The sequence below is a fragment of the Cebus imitator genome, unplaced genomic scaffold (genome assembly GCF_001604975.1).
Source record: "Cebus imitator isolate Cc_AM_T3 unplaced genomic scaffold, Cebus_imitator-1.0 Scaffold119, whole genome shotgun sequence".
Taxonomy (NCBI): Eukaryota; Metazoa; Chordata; class Mammalia; order Primates; family Cebidae; genus Cebus; species Cebus imitator.
Genome location: NW_016107434.1, coordinates 4,058,434 through 4,076,251, shown reverse-complemented (window position 1 = coordinate 4,076,251; position 17,818 = coordinate 4,058,434). Strand labels below are relative to the sequence as shown.

The 17,818-nt window shown below is 42.8% G+C and overlaps 1 protein-coding gene across 7 annotated transcripts in view; it reads right to left on the bottom strand.

The window, feature by feature from the left end:
• The window catches only part of RYR3 (ryanodine receptor 3), a 556,286-nt gene that overhangs the window by 154,333 nt on the left and 384,135 nt on the right, over positions 1 to 17,818 (bottom strand). For all 7 annotated transcript variants that reach the window (XM_037742376.1, XM_037742379.1, XM_037742378.1 and 4 more), the window contains 2 exons: positions 16,955 to 17,058; positions 11,347 to 11,482 (listed from right to left, as the gene is read on the bottom strand). In XM_037742376.1, coding sequence (XP_037598304.1) covers positions 11,347 to 11,482; positions 16,955 to 17,058 — 240 coding nt within the window. The remainder of the gene's footprint in view (positions 1 to 11,346; positions 11,483 to 16,954; positions 17,059 to 17,818) is intronic.

Sequence of the window (17,818 nt, the reverse complement as noted above, 5' to 3'; positions counted from 1 at the left end):
CGTTTCATCCTTCCGGGTGAGACTAAACATGGGAGCCCCTGAGGACCTGTTCCTCTCTAACACCCTGTCCTCTTCCTTTGCGCCTGCTTTTCCCACTAGACTGTAATCTCCATAAGAACAGGGTCTCATGTCTGAATTATCTAACACTGTGTGCTCAAGGGTCTTGCTAACATGTGACGTATGATAGGCATTCAAAAAATATATTTCTTCAATAAATTAATAGACTTCATTGAGACTCAAGGTAGAGACTTGAAATGATTGGGTGGAAAACCAAAGGTGGCTACCCACTGTTGCATTATCCCAGTCAATTACCAGCCTCTGTTTACAAGAGCCTGCATCATCTACTTCCTCAGATTTCAATTACTGTAGTCCTAAAGAAAAGAAACATATTCCCAAGCAAGTCCTACTCAGTAAGAGAGAGCATGGGGCTCTAGCATGAATGAATGTATCGACACTTTCATTTAGTTAATTAAGAGAATCACATGGCAGGGTAATGGCCAGTATCTGACACCTCTTTTTGTTAAATGCCATCTTTGATATGGTGCCAGGTAACTTGTATGAACTAAGTGATTCCAAATGGTAAAGACATACCATCTTCTTTTTAGGGCCTTCCAGCCTGGGAAGGGATGAACTGGGGATGTGTCTATAAACCACTGTGATAGCACAGACAGCAAACCACGAATTGTTTGTCCATTTACTAATTAATTCAACAATCCATTGAGTCCATACTACATGCCAGTAACTAGAAACAGCAGACAAGTGGTGAATAGGACAGTCAAGCCCGAACGCCAGAATGAGACTGGTGGAACAAAGCCACCTAGCAGAACTGTGGACCTGCCACAGAGCTTTCCCACCACCTTGCAGATATGTAAGAATGAATGCTTATTATTTTATTCCTTTGAGATTGTGAAGTTACTTATCATGTAGCAGATGCAGGCTGATATGAGAGAGAGTAGGAGGAGGGAATTCAGTTCCCATACAACTACAATGGCCCAGGTATAAGATAATAACAACTTGGAGTAGGATGTAGCCAGTGGAGATGGAGAAAAGATAGATTTCAGGTATCTTCCAGATGCTGAATCAACAGAACTTGCTGACGCACTATGTGGGGATGAGGAAAAAAGTTGATTCAAGGATGCGATCCAGACTTAGTCCAAGGATCTGAAAAGTTGGTGAAGCCAGTTAAGGAGATGGGAAGTCCTTGAAGAAGAACAGGTTTGGGGTGGTAATTATATACTCAACTTTAAGATGTACAAAATTTAAGATGCATATTGGACCTCCAAGTAGACGTACCAAGTAGATATCCAGGATATACAAGTCTGGGGCTCAGGGAAGAGAACAAAGCTGGCAAAGTACATCTGGGGATCATCAGTGTATACATGGAATTCAAAGTCAAGGGACCACATGAACCATGCACGGTGGACTGGCACAGCGGTAGCCCAGGTATGTTGAAGACCAGTATTTAATCACAGAATTGTGCTAAAATTTTGCCTATGTGTCTAAAGTTTGAGTCTATGTGGTTTTTTCATGATATATGCAAAATAAAACTTGAATGCAATAGAAACCTGGAATCAGAATTGAGATGTGCTCTGACCAAACAGAGCCCAACCTGTTAAATATGGGCATTCTCCATAAGCTGAAGAAACAGCCTTTGATGAGAATAAGGCTCACAATACTGCCATTTTGTGTGAATAATGCTAATGAAGCAGGGTTTTTTTTGTTTCATTCAGCTTAATTCCATAGTTTTATTGAAGTATCAGGCTTCATTTGCTACTCTTATCAATGAAATGATTGATGAAACCCACATACATATATTAAGTAGGTTCTGGACTTTTGAGTCCTCTGCCAAGATACTCAGTTACCACTATCAGTGGAACTCCACAGAGGCCTTGGAGGGAAGCTGCTGAGAAATTCACATAGGGTGAAAAGAATGTGGTTGACATCTTTTCACCCCAGCCAGCTTTCCTTATTTTGGTGCTCTGGGCCTAGGTTTGCCACTGGCTTCTTCAGTTGAGGAATTTATTTTCTATTACCAGTAGCATTTTAACTATTTACTTACTTCTGGGCTTTGATGCTGCTTCGCTTTGAATTTTTACAGATGGAGGCACATTTCTTTGCCTTTGTCTCTGTAAGCCCTTTACCTGCCTCTGATGGGTTTCTTTTCCTTTTCTCAGGTATCGAGATTCCAGGAGGTCCAGTGGGAGAATGAAGAAGGTGGAGTATGCAAGATTGTACATGTTTTATGCTATAGTTTGAACGATGGTGCCCCCTCCAAAATTTATGTTGAAACTTAATCCCTAATGCAACAGTATATTATGCCATTCTTCCCTTGCCATAAAGAACTACCTGAGGCTGGGAAATTTATAAAGAAAAGAGGTTTAATTGGCTCATGATTCTGCAGGCTGCACAGGAAGCATGACGCCAGCAACTGCTTGATTTCTGGTGAGGCCTTGGAAGCTTTTACTCATGGTGGAAGGTGAAGGGGGAGCAGGTGTCTCATACAGAGAGGATGAGAGAAAGAGTGGGGGAGAGGTATCACATACTTAAGCAGCCAGAACTTCTGAGAACTCACTAGTGTGAAGACAGCACCAAGCCATGAGGGGTCTGACCCCATGATCCAAACACCTGCCACCAGGCCCCATCTCCAACATTCAGGATGACAATTCAACGTAGGATTTAGAGGAGACAACATCCAAACCATATCAAACAGTATGCAGAAGTGTGGCCTTTGGGAGGTGATTAAGTTATAAGGATCTCTGCCCTCACCAGTGGGATAAGTGCCCTTATAAAAGGGTTTAAGATTGAAGGGATGTTCTCTTGCCCTTCAACTGATTCTGCCATGTGAGGACACAGTGTTCCTCCTCTCCAGAGGATGCAGCAACATGGTACTATCTTGGAAGCAGAAAGCAGCCCTCCCCAGACATCAGTCTTGCTGGTGCCTTATTCTTGAACTTCCCAGCCTTCAGAGCTGTGAGAAACAAATTTCTGTCTTTATAAATTATCCAGTCTCAGGTATTTTGTTACTGCAGCACAAATGGACTAAGATACCTTACAGTTAGTAGAAAGGTGTAACACAGATGTTAAGTATCCAACTGCAACTAGCCGTATCTCAAAAGTACCTTATATTCCACCTTCTTATCACTCTAGCATGAAGTGTCTCCTGAGTGCAGCATTGCAATGGTCTTCCTATTTGTCTTCAATGGTTGTTTAAATCTTTCGCCATTGGTTCATTTTTCAAGAGTTTGCTGAATCTTTTCAACTGTACTATAAATTTGAGAACAAAACCATGTCTCACACATTTAGTCCTAACCATGCCTATTCTAGTACCAATCACACTGAAGAATGATTAATATACCCTTTCTGACTCTAAAAACATGAATATAAGGACAGAAATAAACCAGATGATTCTTAAGTGTCTACATCTTACATGTCCTTCAAAGCTAAGATGACACTTGGTACTCTCAATCCTAAAAGATGTATGTCTCCCAGCACAACAGTCTGTCTGTATGCTTTCCCTGTAAGACTTTGATAAACTATATCCATTTATTTCAAGATGTTATTCAACACTTGCCTTCTTCCTCGTGCATTCCTTGATTAATTCTACCAGATTCCAATAAACACCACCATTTTGGCATGCCAACAGTCCCCCATGTCACTATGTAGGTAGGTGTGGTTGATTACGAAGTTTTTAGTAATTATTCCACACATGTTTCTGATCACTCTACTTGGATTTTCTCTGTTTCCTGCTTTGAGTTGCAGGAAGTGACTTCTGGGCAGGACTTCTAGAGCATCATGCTTCACAGCCCCCCGCAGACTTCACATGTCACATGATGGATGCCCAAGTTATGTCCACTGATAATAAATCTACCTAGGAAAGCAGGTTCAGCAAAGTTAGGAGATATTATGTTCCTTAAACTAAGTTTGTAGTCTGGGGAAGATACTGCTGAAACATTCCAAGGACTCCAGGAAAATACGGGATAATTTTTCCCTTTTTCTAGTGGATTGATAAATCTTTTCTTTCTCAAAATCTATAATAGGAAGGGCTTAATCACAGAAACCCAAACACATCTGTGTTTAGCCTGGCTACAGTGTTTGCAACTGCCAGGAAAATAGAAGCTTACTGACTTCATTACTTCTGGAGTTAAACACAACCCAAGGCTTCTCAACAGCTAATAAAGTGAAGCAAATTACATGCCTTAAAATGTTTTCCTAAAGACAAATATTATTTAAGATGACGGACTACAAACATTAAGAAAAATAGTAAAATTATGTTACAAAGAGTTTTGTAATTCCATTATTTTGATGTATAAAAAGCTTTAGATTTGGCTTAAAATTTTTTAAATTAGCACTAGTGATTAAATACCACAATTTTTGACAAACTCAAAGGAAACAATGTTGTTTCTCCTTGTTTATTAGGGAGACAGGAAGACTATAGTGCACAATGGTTCAAATAAAGTTTGGCCTCTGGAGTCAAACTGCTTTGGTTCAATTTCTGGCTTTACTTTCTACTGGGCAAGGTATTTACTTAAAGTTTCAGGGTCTTCATCTATAATATGAAGATAACTGTACCCACTTGCTATGGTTTGAGTATTTGTGTCCCCCGACCCTCCAAAATTCATATGTTGAAATCTTAACCATCAAGGTGACAGTATTAGGCAATAGGGCATTTGGTGGATGATTAAGTTATAAGGGCAGAGCCCTCATGAATGGGATTTGTGCCATTATAGAAGAGGTCCCAGAGAGCTGCCTTGCCTCTTCCACCATATAAGAACACAGTGAGAAGGCACCATTTATGAACCAGGAAACCTCACCAGACACTCAATCTACCAGCACCTTGATCCTGGACTTCCCAGCTTTCAGAAGTGTAAGAAATAAATTTATGTTGTTTATAAGCTACCTTGTCTATGGTATTTTGTTAAGCAGCCTGAACAGACTAAGATGTTTCCCTCACTGGATTGTCATATAATTTAATATATGTCAAAGTGTTTTGAAGAGTGCCTGGCACATGGTAAATGCCCAATAAGTGTTAGCTGTTTTCATCCTTACCACAATCCTCACCGCCCCCATCATCACCATGCACCACCCACTATTAACATGTCTACCTTCACTAACCCCACCCACCTCTATCACCCTACAACCCACCATAACCACTGACCAACTGTCCTATTCCGCCATCACCATCATCACCATTCATCACCCACTATCAGAACTCCCACTGCCACTCCCCATTACCCACCATGAACATCCCTATCACCCACCACAATCTCTGCCATCACCTATCATAATCTACTGTCACCCACCAGGAATACCCCCATCATCTGCCATGACTCCTTATATCACTTTTATCTTTCATTGCTGAGCAGAGGCCACAAAAGTATCCAGAAAGTCCTTTTTAATAACCTTTTAGACATAAGTATTTATAAAGGGCTTTGAGATCCCAAAGAAATCTATTATAGTTTTCCCATTTTAAATGCCCTTACCACTCTCATAAAGATCATGAACAATGACTCATAAGTACAAATTTATAAGGTTTCTGGCACTGGGCTAACCTAAGTTTTCCATGGATTATTTCACTGAAGCCTCACAACTCTGTGAGGCACATATTATTATCTCTATTTTACATATAAAAAAGCACTGAGGCTAAATTGCTTAAATTCATACAACCAGTAAATGACAGAGCCAAATTTGAACCCAAGATACTCCATTCTCCAGCCCAAACTCTTCCATATCATTTTGTTGTGATTGAGCCACTGTTCCTCCGGCTGGATTCAGAAACGTTCTCATTTTTCTTTTTCATAGCCTCCACAATTTTTCTTTTCATGCCTTCACCTGTCTCACCCTGCTGTGGACTGCAAATCTACTTAGTTCTAATCTGTTGATTGATTGATTTCTATCCTATAAATTAAATTAGGGGTATCTCAGTATGGGTACTGTAAACAGAAAAATCAGTATGATGTGACCCAAGCCAAGCTTATTACCTTCCATCTCAAACCACTTTGCTTCTTCTGACATCCTTATTTCTATCTTTCTACCCTCAATTCTCTAAGCTTCAGTGTGACCTCCGTTCCTTTTCTCTCAGCATACCTAGGCTCAGCCATCATCATTGCCATTCCGTCCTTGTTACAGTTTATTAATAAATCGCCTAGTCTCAGGTACTTCTTTATATCAATACAAGAATGGCCTAATACTGAAAATTTGTACCAAAGAGTGGGGCATTGCTATAAAGATACCTGAAAATGTGGAAGCAGCTTTGGAACTGGGTAGGTGGCAGAGACTGAAAGCATTTGAAGGGCTCAGAAGACGACGATGACAGAGAGTTTGGAATTCCTTGGAGACTGGTTAAATGGCTGTGACCAAAATGCTGACAGTGAAGTCCAAGCTTCTGAGGGCTCCAGTGGAAATGAGGAACTTAAGTGGAAGTGGAGCAAAGGTCATGCATATTATGCCTTAGCAAAGAACATGGCTGCATTCTGTTTGCGCCTTAGGGATCTGTGGAAGTTTCAACTTGAGAGTGATGACCTAAGGTATCCTGGTGGAAGAAATTTCTAGGCAGCAGTGTTCAAGAAGTGGCATGGCTGCTTCTAACAACCTATGTTCAGATGTGAAAACAAAGAAATGACTTAAAGTTGGAAATCATATTTAACAAGAGCAGAGTGTAAAAGTTTGGACAATTTGCAGCTTGGCCATGTGGCAGAGAAAGCAGCTTTTTCAGAAGAAGAAATCAAGTGGGATGTGGAGCAATTACTTACTAGAGATATTTGCATAACTAAAAGGGAGCCAAGTGCTAATATCCAAGACGATGAGAAAAATGTCTCAAAGGCATTTCAGAGATCTTCATGGCAGCCTCTCCCATCATAGGCCCAGAGGCTTAGGAGGGAAGAATTAATTTGTAGGCCAGGCCCAGGGCAGCCTCATGACACTGCTCCCGACATATCCTGGCTGCTCCAGCTCTAGCTGTGGCTGAAATGGGCCCAGTTATAGCTCAGGCTGCCACGTGGGAGAATGCAAGCTGTAAGTCTTGGCAGTTTCCATGTAGCGTTAAGCCTATAGGTGTGCAAAATGCAAGAGTGGAAAACACTTAGCCTCTACCTAGATTTCAAATGATGTATGGAAAAGCCTGGGTCCCCAGGCAGAATCCTGCTATGGGGGTGGAGCCCCCACAGAATACTTCTACTAGTGCAGTACAGAGGGGAAATGTGGGTTTGGATGCTCTATGCAGAGTCCCTCCTGGGGCACTGCCTAGTGGAGCTGTGAGAAAGGGGCTACCACCCTCGAGATCCCAGAATGGTAGATCCACTGGCAGTTTGCACCCTGAACCTGGAAAAGCTAGACACTCAACAACCTGTGAGAGCAGCCACAGGGTCTGAACCCTGCAAAGCCACAGGGGTGGAGCTGCCTAAAGCCTTAGGAACTTACCCCTTTGCACAAGTGTGCCCTAGATGTGGGACACAGAGTCAAAGGATATTATTTTGGAGCTTTAACATTTAATGACAGCCCTGCTGGGTTCCCAACTTGTCTGGGTCCAGCAGCTCCTTTCTTTTTTTTTTTTTTGAGACAGAATTTTGCTCTTGTTGCCCAGACTGGAGGGCAATGGCACAATCTCAACTCACTGCAACCTCTGTCTCCTGGGTATGAGTGATTCTCCTGCCTCAGCCTTCCAAGCAGGTGGCATTACAGGCATGCACCACTGCGCTTGGCTAATTTTGTATTTTTAGTAGAGACAGGGTTTCTCCATGTTGGTCAGGCTGGTCTTGAACTCCTGACCTCAGGTGATCCACCCACCTCGGCCTCCCGAAGTGCTGGGATTATAGGCGTGAGGCACCATGCCTGGCCAGCAGTTCCAGCTCCTTTCTTTTAGCAGATTTCTCCCCTTTGAAAGGGGAAAGTTTACCCAATGCCTATATCTCCATTGTATCTTGGAAGTAACAAACTTCTTTTTGATTTTACAGGCTTATAGGTGCAAGGGATTTGACTTGTCTCAGATGAGACTTCGGACTTTTGAGCTAATGCCAGAATGAATTAAGACTTTGGGGAACTATTGGGAGGACATGATTGTATTCTGCAATGTAGAAACACAAGAGATTTGGGAGGGACCAGCGGCAGAATGACACAGCTTGTACATTTGTCCCTGTCCAAATCTCATATTGAACTGTAACCCCCAGTGCTGGCGGCAAGGCCTGGTAGAAAGTGTTTGAATCATGGCTAGTTGCTGTCTGCCTAATAGTGAATTCCCATGATATCTGGTCAGTTAAAAGTGTGTAGGCTGGGCACAGTGACTCATGCCTGTAACTCCAGCACTTTGGGAGGCCAAGGTGGGCAGATCACTCAAGCCCAAGAGCTTGAGACCAGCCCAAGTAACATGGTAAAAGTCCATCTGTCTAAAATACAAAAATATTAGCCAGGTGCATGCTTGTAGTCTCAGCTACTTGGAAGGCTGAGATGGGAGGCTTGCTTGAGCCTGGGAGGTCGAGGCTGCAGTGAGCTCAGATTGCTGCCTGGGCAACAAAGTGAGACTCTCTCAAAAAGAAAAATGAAAAAGTGCGTAGCACCTCCCCACCTCCATTCTCTTCCTCTCTTCCGCCTGCTTTCACCACGTGACATGCCTATTCCACCTTTGCCTTCTGCTATGACTGGAAGCTCCCTGAAGCATCACCAGAAGCTTAGCAGATACCAGCACTATGCTTCTTGTAAAGCCTGCAGAACTGTGAGCCAATTAATCCTCTTTTCTTAATAAATTACCAAGTCTCAGATATTTCTTTAGAGCAATCCAAGAATGGCCTAATTCAGTCCTGTGAATTCCATCTCTAATTTCTATCAAATGTATCTCTTCCAAATCACTTTTACCAACACCATAATAATTTAGAAACTCATTATTCCAACCTGAGCACAGAACCCATGAGTGGGTATCAACCCATCAGTCTCTCTTCTGTTAAAAGGTTTTGCAGTTCTCTACACACTGAATCAATACTAAACTTTTCAACTTGGCATTTAGGTTTACCCCATTATAACCACCTACCTTTTAAACCTCATGTGTTACCACTGCCATCCATGCATCTACCCACCAGGCTGACAGATCACTGGGTATCTTAGTCTGTTTTGTGTTGCTATAACAGAATATCAAAGACTAGGTAATTTATAAAAATAGTGATTTATTTGGATCATGGTTCTGGAGGCTGGCAAGTCCAAGATCAAGAAGGTGCATGTGGAAAGGGCCCTCTTGCTGCATCATAACATGGCAGAAGGCATCACATGGCAAGAGAGTGTGCACAAGAAAGCAAGATATTGAACTCGTGGCCTCAAGCTCTTTTACAATGGGCATTAATCCATTAATGAAGATAGGGTCCTCATGACTTAACACCTCCAATTAGGCCCCATCTCCTAACTCTCAGGATTACGTCTCTAAAACAAGCTTTTAGAGGACGCATTTAAAGAATAGCACTAGGTTTCTTGAGCACAGTATGCTTTAGCCTTTGAGCCACAGTACGTGCTGCGCCTCAAATGAATGTTTGTATTTGGAAACTTGACCTTTCAAAGCTTCTGTCTAACATTACCTATTCCATTAGGCCTTTTCTGATCTCCTCAATAAGACATGAGTTTCCCCTCCTGAACCCGTTCCGTGCTCTCTCCCTGCCTTACTCCACTTACTTTTATTGTAGTGATCTCGGTCCCTGTCTGCTACCCTGAAAAGACTGAGAATTCTTTGAAAGGAGAAGCCGACATCCTTTGTCAAAACTAGACATGGCTATTACACAGACAAACATTAAACTAAAATTCACATATATTTCTATTGATGGGCCAATATGCCAGAGTTTATTGCATTAAATTGTAATGCAGAAAATATATTGAAAAGACACAAAATAATCTGAAAGCAAAAGGGGCGAACCAAACATTTTGGTCTAGAGTTTAGTTCAATATGGTTGTACCTAATCCACAAAAGCAAGTGTTAGAATTTAGGCAATCTGGGTAAAAAAAGAGACAGTGGATTCCTTTACCTTCACAATCCAGGTAGACAGTCTCATAACATGACTCAAAAAGCTCTTGATCTTGACTGTGAAGGTGACCAAGATGAATAAATTGGTCCTGCCTTAATTTGATTTGTCTGCAAACGATCTATTTACATAATTCGGTGAGCCGTATAAATTCTTAATATCCACTTCATACACGCACAAATTTGCTTTACTCCTACAATAACTCTGCACTAATTCTGGGTATGTGATCATGTGCATACAAAGTGAACCAGGCTATTAGAGGACACTCTAAAACTGCCCTCGAGAGAAGAAAATGGAGGTTAGCAAAGCTGGTGATAAACAGACAGAAGGATGTAGTGAGGAGCACACAGAGAGAAGCAGAGTTGATTAGGAACCTGGCTGGGTGGGTCCCAGGGGAATAAAACACGGCCACCTCAAGGCCTGCAATCTAACCAGGTCAAGGAGAAAAGACTCCATTTAGATATTAAGAATACCGTATAGCATGGTGAAGAAAAGTAAGCAGGTGAAATGAGAGGGTAGAGAGATGGCAAGAAAAGCACATGGGAATATAATGATCATATTATGTCAACATATTTTGAGACAAATTCTTATACTTAGAACAACTGGCATGATTGCGTGTTAGCTGCAGTCTCTCTTTGAGATCATCTAACCTGCTTAGTTCAATTTGTTAGCCTGGAACCCCGAACTGTGAGAAGAGAGAGGGACTACAATGTCAATACAAGTGAATTAGTATTATAACAGAATTCTTACGAGACAAGGCTCATTTTCAAGAAAGTTCCCCACTTATTTTACATAACGTTCAGCACATTATTCTGGTGCAACTAAAGAATTCTGGTAGTGTTGGAATTTGCTACAAATGGGAGGTAGATTGTATTATGAAGAATAATATTTAGGGTTGCTATAGCAATTTTTTTCTCCTGGGAGTTTAGTTATCTTTTACAGCTACTCCATCACACTTGATTTTATTCATTCACTCATCCACCCATCTGTTCATTCATTCATTCCTACCACAATCTAGCGATCTAGACACACATGTGCATTTAGCTCTGTGAAACAGGTGAGGTATTAACAATGATATGCATAAGGCCCCTTTTTATAGTGCAGAGAGGTGACAAGTCTAACCTCAGGCAGTGAGTTTCTTGCTGGATCTAATGCTCAATGCTCTGTTCATCGGATTCTACTCTGTGTCCTTGCCTGGCCTGATTCTCCCTGCGATTTCTCTTGCCAACCAACAAACACCTGTGGAATCCATTATATTTTTGAGTAAGAAGCAATGGAAAGGATATCCCTTTCCTTGTATATATCCATGAGCATGCTATTCTGGATATAAAAGGTATGGAAAAAACGTGGGACTCACTGTTCACAAAGACGGCAAACCTCAGGAAGGACAGGTAGCGCTCCCCTTCAATGGGGTTCCAGCCGACGTCAGGGTATCCTTTGGCCAGAAGCATGGGGCAGCTCTGTAGGCCACAGCCTGCTAAGTACATCACCACCTGCCAGAAATAGTACAGAAATGTTCTCTCATACACATTAGGAAGGCTATTAAAAATGCACCTCAAAAAATAACAAGAGTTGGTGAGGATGTGGAGAAGTTAGAACCCTCATGTGCTGCTGGTGAGAATGTAAAATGGTGCAGCCACAGTGGAAAACAGTACTATGGAGCCTCAGAAAATTAAAAACAGAATTACTTTATGATCTAGCACTTCTGGGTATATACCCTAAAATAATTAAAAGCCAAAATGTGGAAGCCACCCATGTGGCCATTGATGGATGAATAAGCAAAATGTGATTCATATAGGTATGATGGGATACACAGCCTTAAACAGGAACAGAATTGCGTATGTGCTGCATCGTGATGAATGCTGAGGACATATGCTAAATGAAATAAGCCGGTCACAAAAAGACGAATACTGTATCATTCCATTCATTTGAGGTAATTTGAGGCGTAAAACCCATAAAGACAGAAAGTAGAATGGCAGTTGCCAGGGACTCGGGGCAGGGAGGGAGAAATGGGAAGTTATTGTTCAATGGGTATAGAATTTCAGTTTTACAAGGTGAAAAGAGTTATGGAGATGGACGGTAGTGATAGCTGAACAACATTACAGAAGTACGGAATGTTACCGAACTATACAGTCAAAAATGATCAAGATGGTAAATTATACATTTTGTGTATTTTAACAGAATAAAAGTTTAAAAATAAATCTTACACATACATAAGAAGCAAAAAAGAACTGCTCAGGTTTTTTTTTTGTTGTTGTTTTTTTTTTAAATGAGATAGCTGTGAGGACTGTAAATTTCTAAGAACTGTAAGGCTTCCATGGTCCTAGAGGCTAGAAAGAGCCTCCAATTCATTTTTGTTTCCAAGTAATTAACAAGATTGAATAACACTGTTGTGTAGGAACACACCATGTACTGTCAGTTCCTGGTTTTTCCAGTTCTGGCAAGAGGGAGCTGTCATGTAAAAATAAGCCAAGCTTGCGTACATCTGGGGAGATAACACTGCAGAAAAAGAGGGGCCCGTGGGGGGCTGTCCATGTTCAACTGGCCACGGTATTGCAAGGTCAAAATATTCAGTGACTGACTGACCCAGAGTGGACTCTTGAGTATTCAGGGGTCTCTACTCTCATTCTGCATCCATGATAGCTGTCCAAAGTCAAAAGCCAAGATGTTAAGGTTGGGATGGCCAGAAAAAGAGATCCCTATCCATTAAGGACAGGGATTGGTGGCGGTCTGTTTGCTTCCAAGTTACCAAACACTTCTCACGAGATATCTGTGTTAGGATCTTACAGAGGATTTTAGACTCTGCTCTTCTTTTCAGCAGCTGTTAGGCAAAAAGCCTGGCAAATAGACCTTTGTTTAAAATGCAGTTGCTGTTCTAATTTCACCTTTGATATTTTATGTATACACAGAGAAGAGGAGAAGCCACTGTGCTCCAAAATCCTCAAAGTTAGGAATGGTGTTTTAAGGAACTTTTTAGCCCCCAGGTCCTAGCACATAGTAGGTGTTCAATAAACATTCAATGAATCACTTATTTGTTGATGCCAAATACTCTATTTTGCAAGTACAATAAAAATAAGGCAAAACTCAGCAAGAATCTATCACCACACCTTTTCCTTCTTAAGCCAGTAAAGGTAATATTCTGTTTAGAGTTCAGGTTTGATTTTGCCTTTAGAATGTCAGGGAAGCAACAATAAGGACCAGATTTAGTCAGAGTTTTCAAGGATGCAGGTGCAGAACGTTTCACAGGCTGTTATAATTGCCCATGAGAGAGAGACAGTCAGTGGTGGGGGGGAGGTGTGTTGGGGAAGAGAGAGAGAGAATGCATGTGTGTTGGGGAGGGGTTAGTGTTCACTCCTAATTGACCTAATTTCTGTCGTGATCTATAGAAGGGAGAAATTCCAGCACACCAGTCCTTTGCCATTCTTTCCTGTGAACCAAACTTGGGTAACTTCCTGACACTGGGCTGAATAAAGTCTATGGCAGTGTGCTAAGCCACCCCAACTACTTGAAAATGGTGTGGCAAACCTCATCCCCCTTTACAGATTTCCCAAAGTGCAATTTGTCCCATCTCCCAACTTGCTAGCCTGCATTCATCACATCTGACTTCTTCCGATGGAGGCTCCATGTCTTTGCTGAGAAACATTGTTTCAAAACATGAACTGAGGCTGCAAATAGGATACTGAGTTCAAAACCTTGTGACATTGCCTTGTCAAAGAAGACTCATTCAGTTGCTTTTCACACACGCATGGGTTATCATCACACCACCTATAGCACTAAGTATTTATCGTCATCTAAATGTATGAATAACAGAGTTTGGCGGAGGTCTCTCCCACTGGAAGCAGAGACCATGAAAAGACACAGAATTTATGGTGGCTCTCCTGCAAGGCACGGACGGGTGGCATGGTGCTCGAGTCTTGCTGTGTGTACGTAAGAGGTGTGTGGTGTCCTTTAAAACACAGGCCTAGAGAGCCTGGTGGAGCAACTTCTAACATTTCACTCTGGTCTGGTCATATTCTCTTACTCCTTTTGCAGCTAGGAGGGCTTATTAAAGTTAACTCTAAGTTACATTTGACTGCGACTTCTTTTAACAGAATTTTAAAAATCAAGTTTCCTTCATTATGGTCTTAGGTTGCCTGATAAGCATTGTATTTAATAAGATTAGTAAATAGATGCTTTCCTTGATTCTTGCTTTTAACTTAATGATTTATAAGGGATCCAATGAAGTCCAGAGGAAATAATGAATCTGATAAAATTTTAAAAATGCTTTTACTTAAATTTGTCACCTCAAAATATTGTCATTCTAAAAATACCTCTTTGATATTTCAAGATACTTTAAAGAACAAAATAAAATGACCAACTCAAAGACAAACTCCTCTGTCCGTGCTGAATTGTATCCCCCAAATTTTATATGTGGAAGCCCTAACCCCCAGTACCCCAGAATGTTTCTGTATTTGGAGACAGGAGCTTTAAAGCGATGATTAAGTCAAACTGAGTTGTTGGGGTTATGTCATTAAAGAGGAGGAAATGTGGACACAGAGAAAGATACGAAGGATATGTGCACACAGAGAAACCACCACGTGAGGACACAGGAAAACAGTGGCGACCTGCAAGCCAGGAAGTGAGGCCTCAGAAGAAACCAAATCTGCCCACACCTTGATCTTGGACTTCTGGCCTCCAGAACTGTGAGAAAATACATTTCTAATGTTTATGTCACCCGACCTGTGGTACTTCGTTACGGCAGCCATGGCAAAATTACATCTTCTCTTACTAGAACGAAGTTCCTCTCATTAGAAATATGCTGTATCAGCACAGGCGCTATGTCTGTCTGGTTCACGATAGGCCCTCAGCAGTTACCAGTTGAATGCATTTGAAATAGAATTTACTAATTCAAAAATGTCAGTGAATTATTGGTGGGTAATTATCATCTCATCCTAATAGATCAGACGTGGTTTTGCAGCTTGGCCAACGATTCCCTGCCAAGGCCTGAAACAGCAGCATCTTCGTGAGTGGTAAATGAACAACGTGGTCTGTGTGGTTGCCTCAGCTAGATGACGGCCATCTGTTGCCATCATCGTTTAATCAAGACGTCCCCCTCTCTCTTCCTCACCCTGTGTTCTTTGACCCACCCCACGTTCACTATGTGACAGGAAGAAAAAAATATTTATATTTCTAGTTTTTCCTCTCAGCTTCTCAGACACTACATTTTCTGGGTTTTCTTGTCCTTTTGGCTGCTCCTCCTCCTGTTTTTTTGTTGATGCCTTTTCCTCGGCGACTCCCTTAAATGCTGGGGGTCCTCGAGGCTCTGGCCTGGCTATGCTTCTCTTCTTGCTCCAGGCCAGCCCCTGGAGTCACCTCATGTGCCCCCAGAACTTCAGCCACCCTCTGTGTGTTCTGCCTGTAGCTCAGAGAGCTCTCCTGAGATTTAGAGCCACGTAGTCAGCTCCCCACTTGACACTGTTATTTGGGAACCTGGGGGCCCTTCAACTTGACAGAATCCAAAGTCAGCTCATCACCAGCCTCCTCCGATCGGCTCTACCTCCTGCACTCCTGAGAGGAGAACATGAGCTGAACTGATACCTGATTAAAGGCTGCGATTTGTCCTCTGACATATAGGTCCCCTGGCTTCAAACACTTCTCACGCCCACTGCATCAACACTAATCGAAGCCAGCACAGTCTTATGCTTTGATTGCTGCAGAAACTCTCCTCCTTGCCTCAAGGCTTATCTCCGTTCCCATAAGTTCTTCCTACTGAAACTGGGATGTGTTTTCTGAAATACAAGTTGTACCATACTGCCTCTTTGCCTAACACTCTCCAGCGGTTTCCACCCCTCTTGGCTCTCCGGCGACCTCCTGTAATAAAATGGGTAAGAGCACAGCCTCTGGAGCCCAACGCTCTTGATGCCTGACTGTGCCACTGACGAACCACATGACACTGAGGACACTACCCAACTTCTTTATGCCTCCACTTCCTTGCCCGTAACTGGCAGGCAACAATGAAAGGTCTGAGGGTCACATGGGTTCTTCCGTGGGAAGCATTCAGCATGAAGCCTGGCACAGTGTGGGAGGATGGATTTCTCTTGCTAATAGAAATGGTAGCATAAAGTTCAATTCCTTACTGCTTCTGCCGCATTTCTCACCACATCCCCCAGGAGCTCTGTGCTTCAGTGACACCCAGTCTCCTGCTCCCCAGCACACCATGCTCGCCTCTCGGAGACGCAAACTTCCCTGGCATGCTTCCTCAACAATGTGGCTGATCTGCGTCTACTCATCCCTCAGGTCAGGACTGTTTCTGAGTGACCTTCCCCATCCCCTAGTCAGGGTCTGTGGCTCCTTTCCACGTGCTCCCAAACCCACTGCACAACGATGACCTTTGACTTGTCTTTGACTTGTCCATGTTCCCCCTCTCCACCCCTGCAGGTTTCTCTTCTTCACACTCAGAAAGTCACACTGTGAATCCTGTCGGCCCTCTGGTCAAGGACGTCATTGGAAGAAAGGGCTGGGGAAACAGTGAGGCCTCCCCAACCATCGCCACCCCCAGGAGCTTCATTCACACTCCCAGTGGAGGGCAGCTCAGTTTGTCTCAGCTGTACACGGAGAGGACACCGATTATACAACATTCTGCCACGTCTCTTCCTTACATAGGTAAATTTATAAATTACACAGAACTCTATTAGGAACCACGGGTATCTGATAATGCTCCATGTAGACCAATGAGGCTGGGCTTCCACATACAAAGAGCACAAATGTTCACATATCCATGTCTCTGAAGTTGGCTACCTCTGCTCACAGGGGATCCCTTGGTCATAATCATTGTGCTGCTACCAGTTTCTCACTCTTCCACACTCTCCCTGCACGCCCACCAAGACGATGATACAGTGACAGAGACTCAATCTGTAGTCTGCTTTTCCTTAGCTTAGCTGCACTGCAGGCGGAAGAGAACACGCTGCCTCCCCAAGGGCAGTTACCTTCTCGAGATCTGGTTCCTCTAAGCCCAGCGCTAATTCGTTGTTGTCCATCACAGAGGACGCTGCCACATCCAGCGGGGTGGATCCCCTCATCGATGGGGAGGCTGAGGGAGGAGCCGAGAATTAGCAAGAAAGGGACAGAGGAAGCCACTCAGGGCTGAGCTGAGATTGCAGTGCACATAAGTGGACAGGAGAGGGCAGCAAACACACTGAAACCCGGTTTACCTGACCGTTCTCCAACGGGACAATCTGCCTGAGTTAAGAACAACTCTATTAGCTATCCTTCCTCCCCACATTCATTGCCATGAATATCAATTAATAGAAAATCAGTTTATATTAGCAGCCAGGACCATGTATTTCCAAGGGTTTTTCTAACACAAAACTTCTGGAGGCCCCTGTATCAGATGCCACTTGACCAATTAAGCCCAATGGAACTTGGATATTTCTGGGGCCCCCACCTAGAGTTTAAAAACAGCATCAAACTGCATTAGCTCATATAGTTTCACCAGGTCACGAATGTTGTTTTTGACTTGTTTGGTTCTCAGGCTAGAATCAAGAAAAACTTCAGGCGGCAATTTACAAAAAACGTCAGTAGCCTGAGGTTGCATCTGATAAATAAAAACCCCTGAAATTTCAGTTTTCAAGTGCAAGTATTTGTGTATTCCACAAATTCATTTCATTTATATCCAGAACAGAGAGTAAAGCAATATGAACTGACTTGCTTTTCTAGTGGTGGTGATGGATTTACTCTTGGCCAGTCTGCCTCCCTGCTAAGGAAAGCATGTGCAAGGAGGTTGACGGACAGGTATGCAGCCTGCAGCCAGCCTGCCCAGAGGAGATCTGATCCATGACCTTGGTCTTATC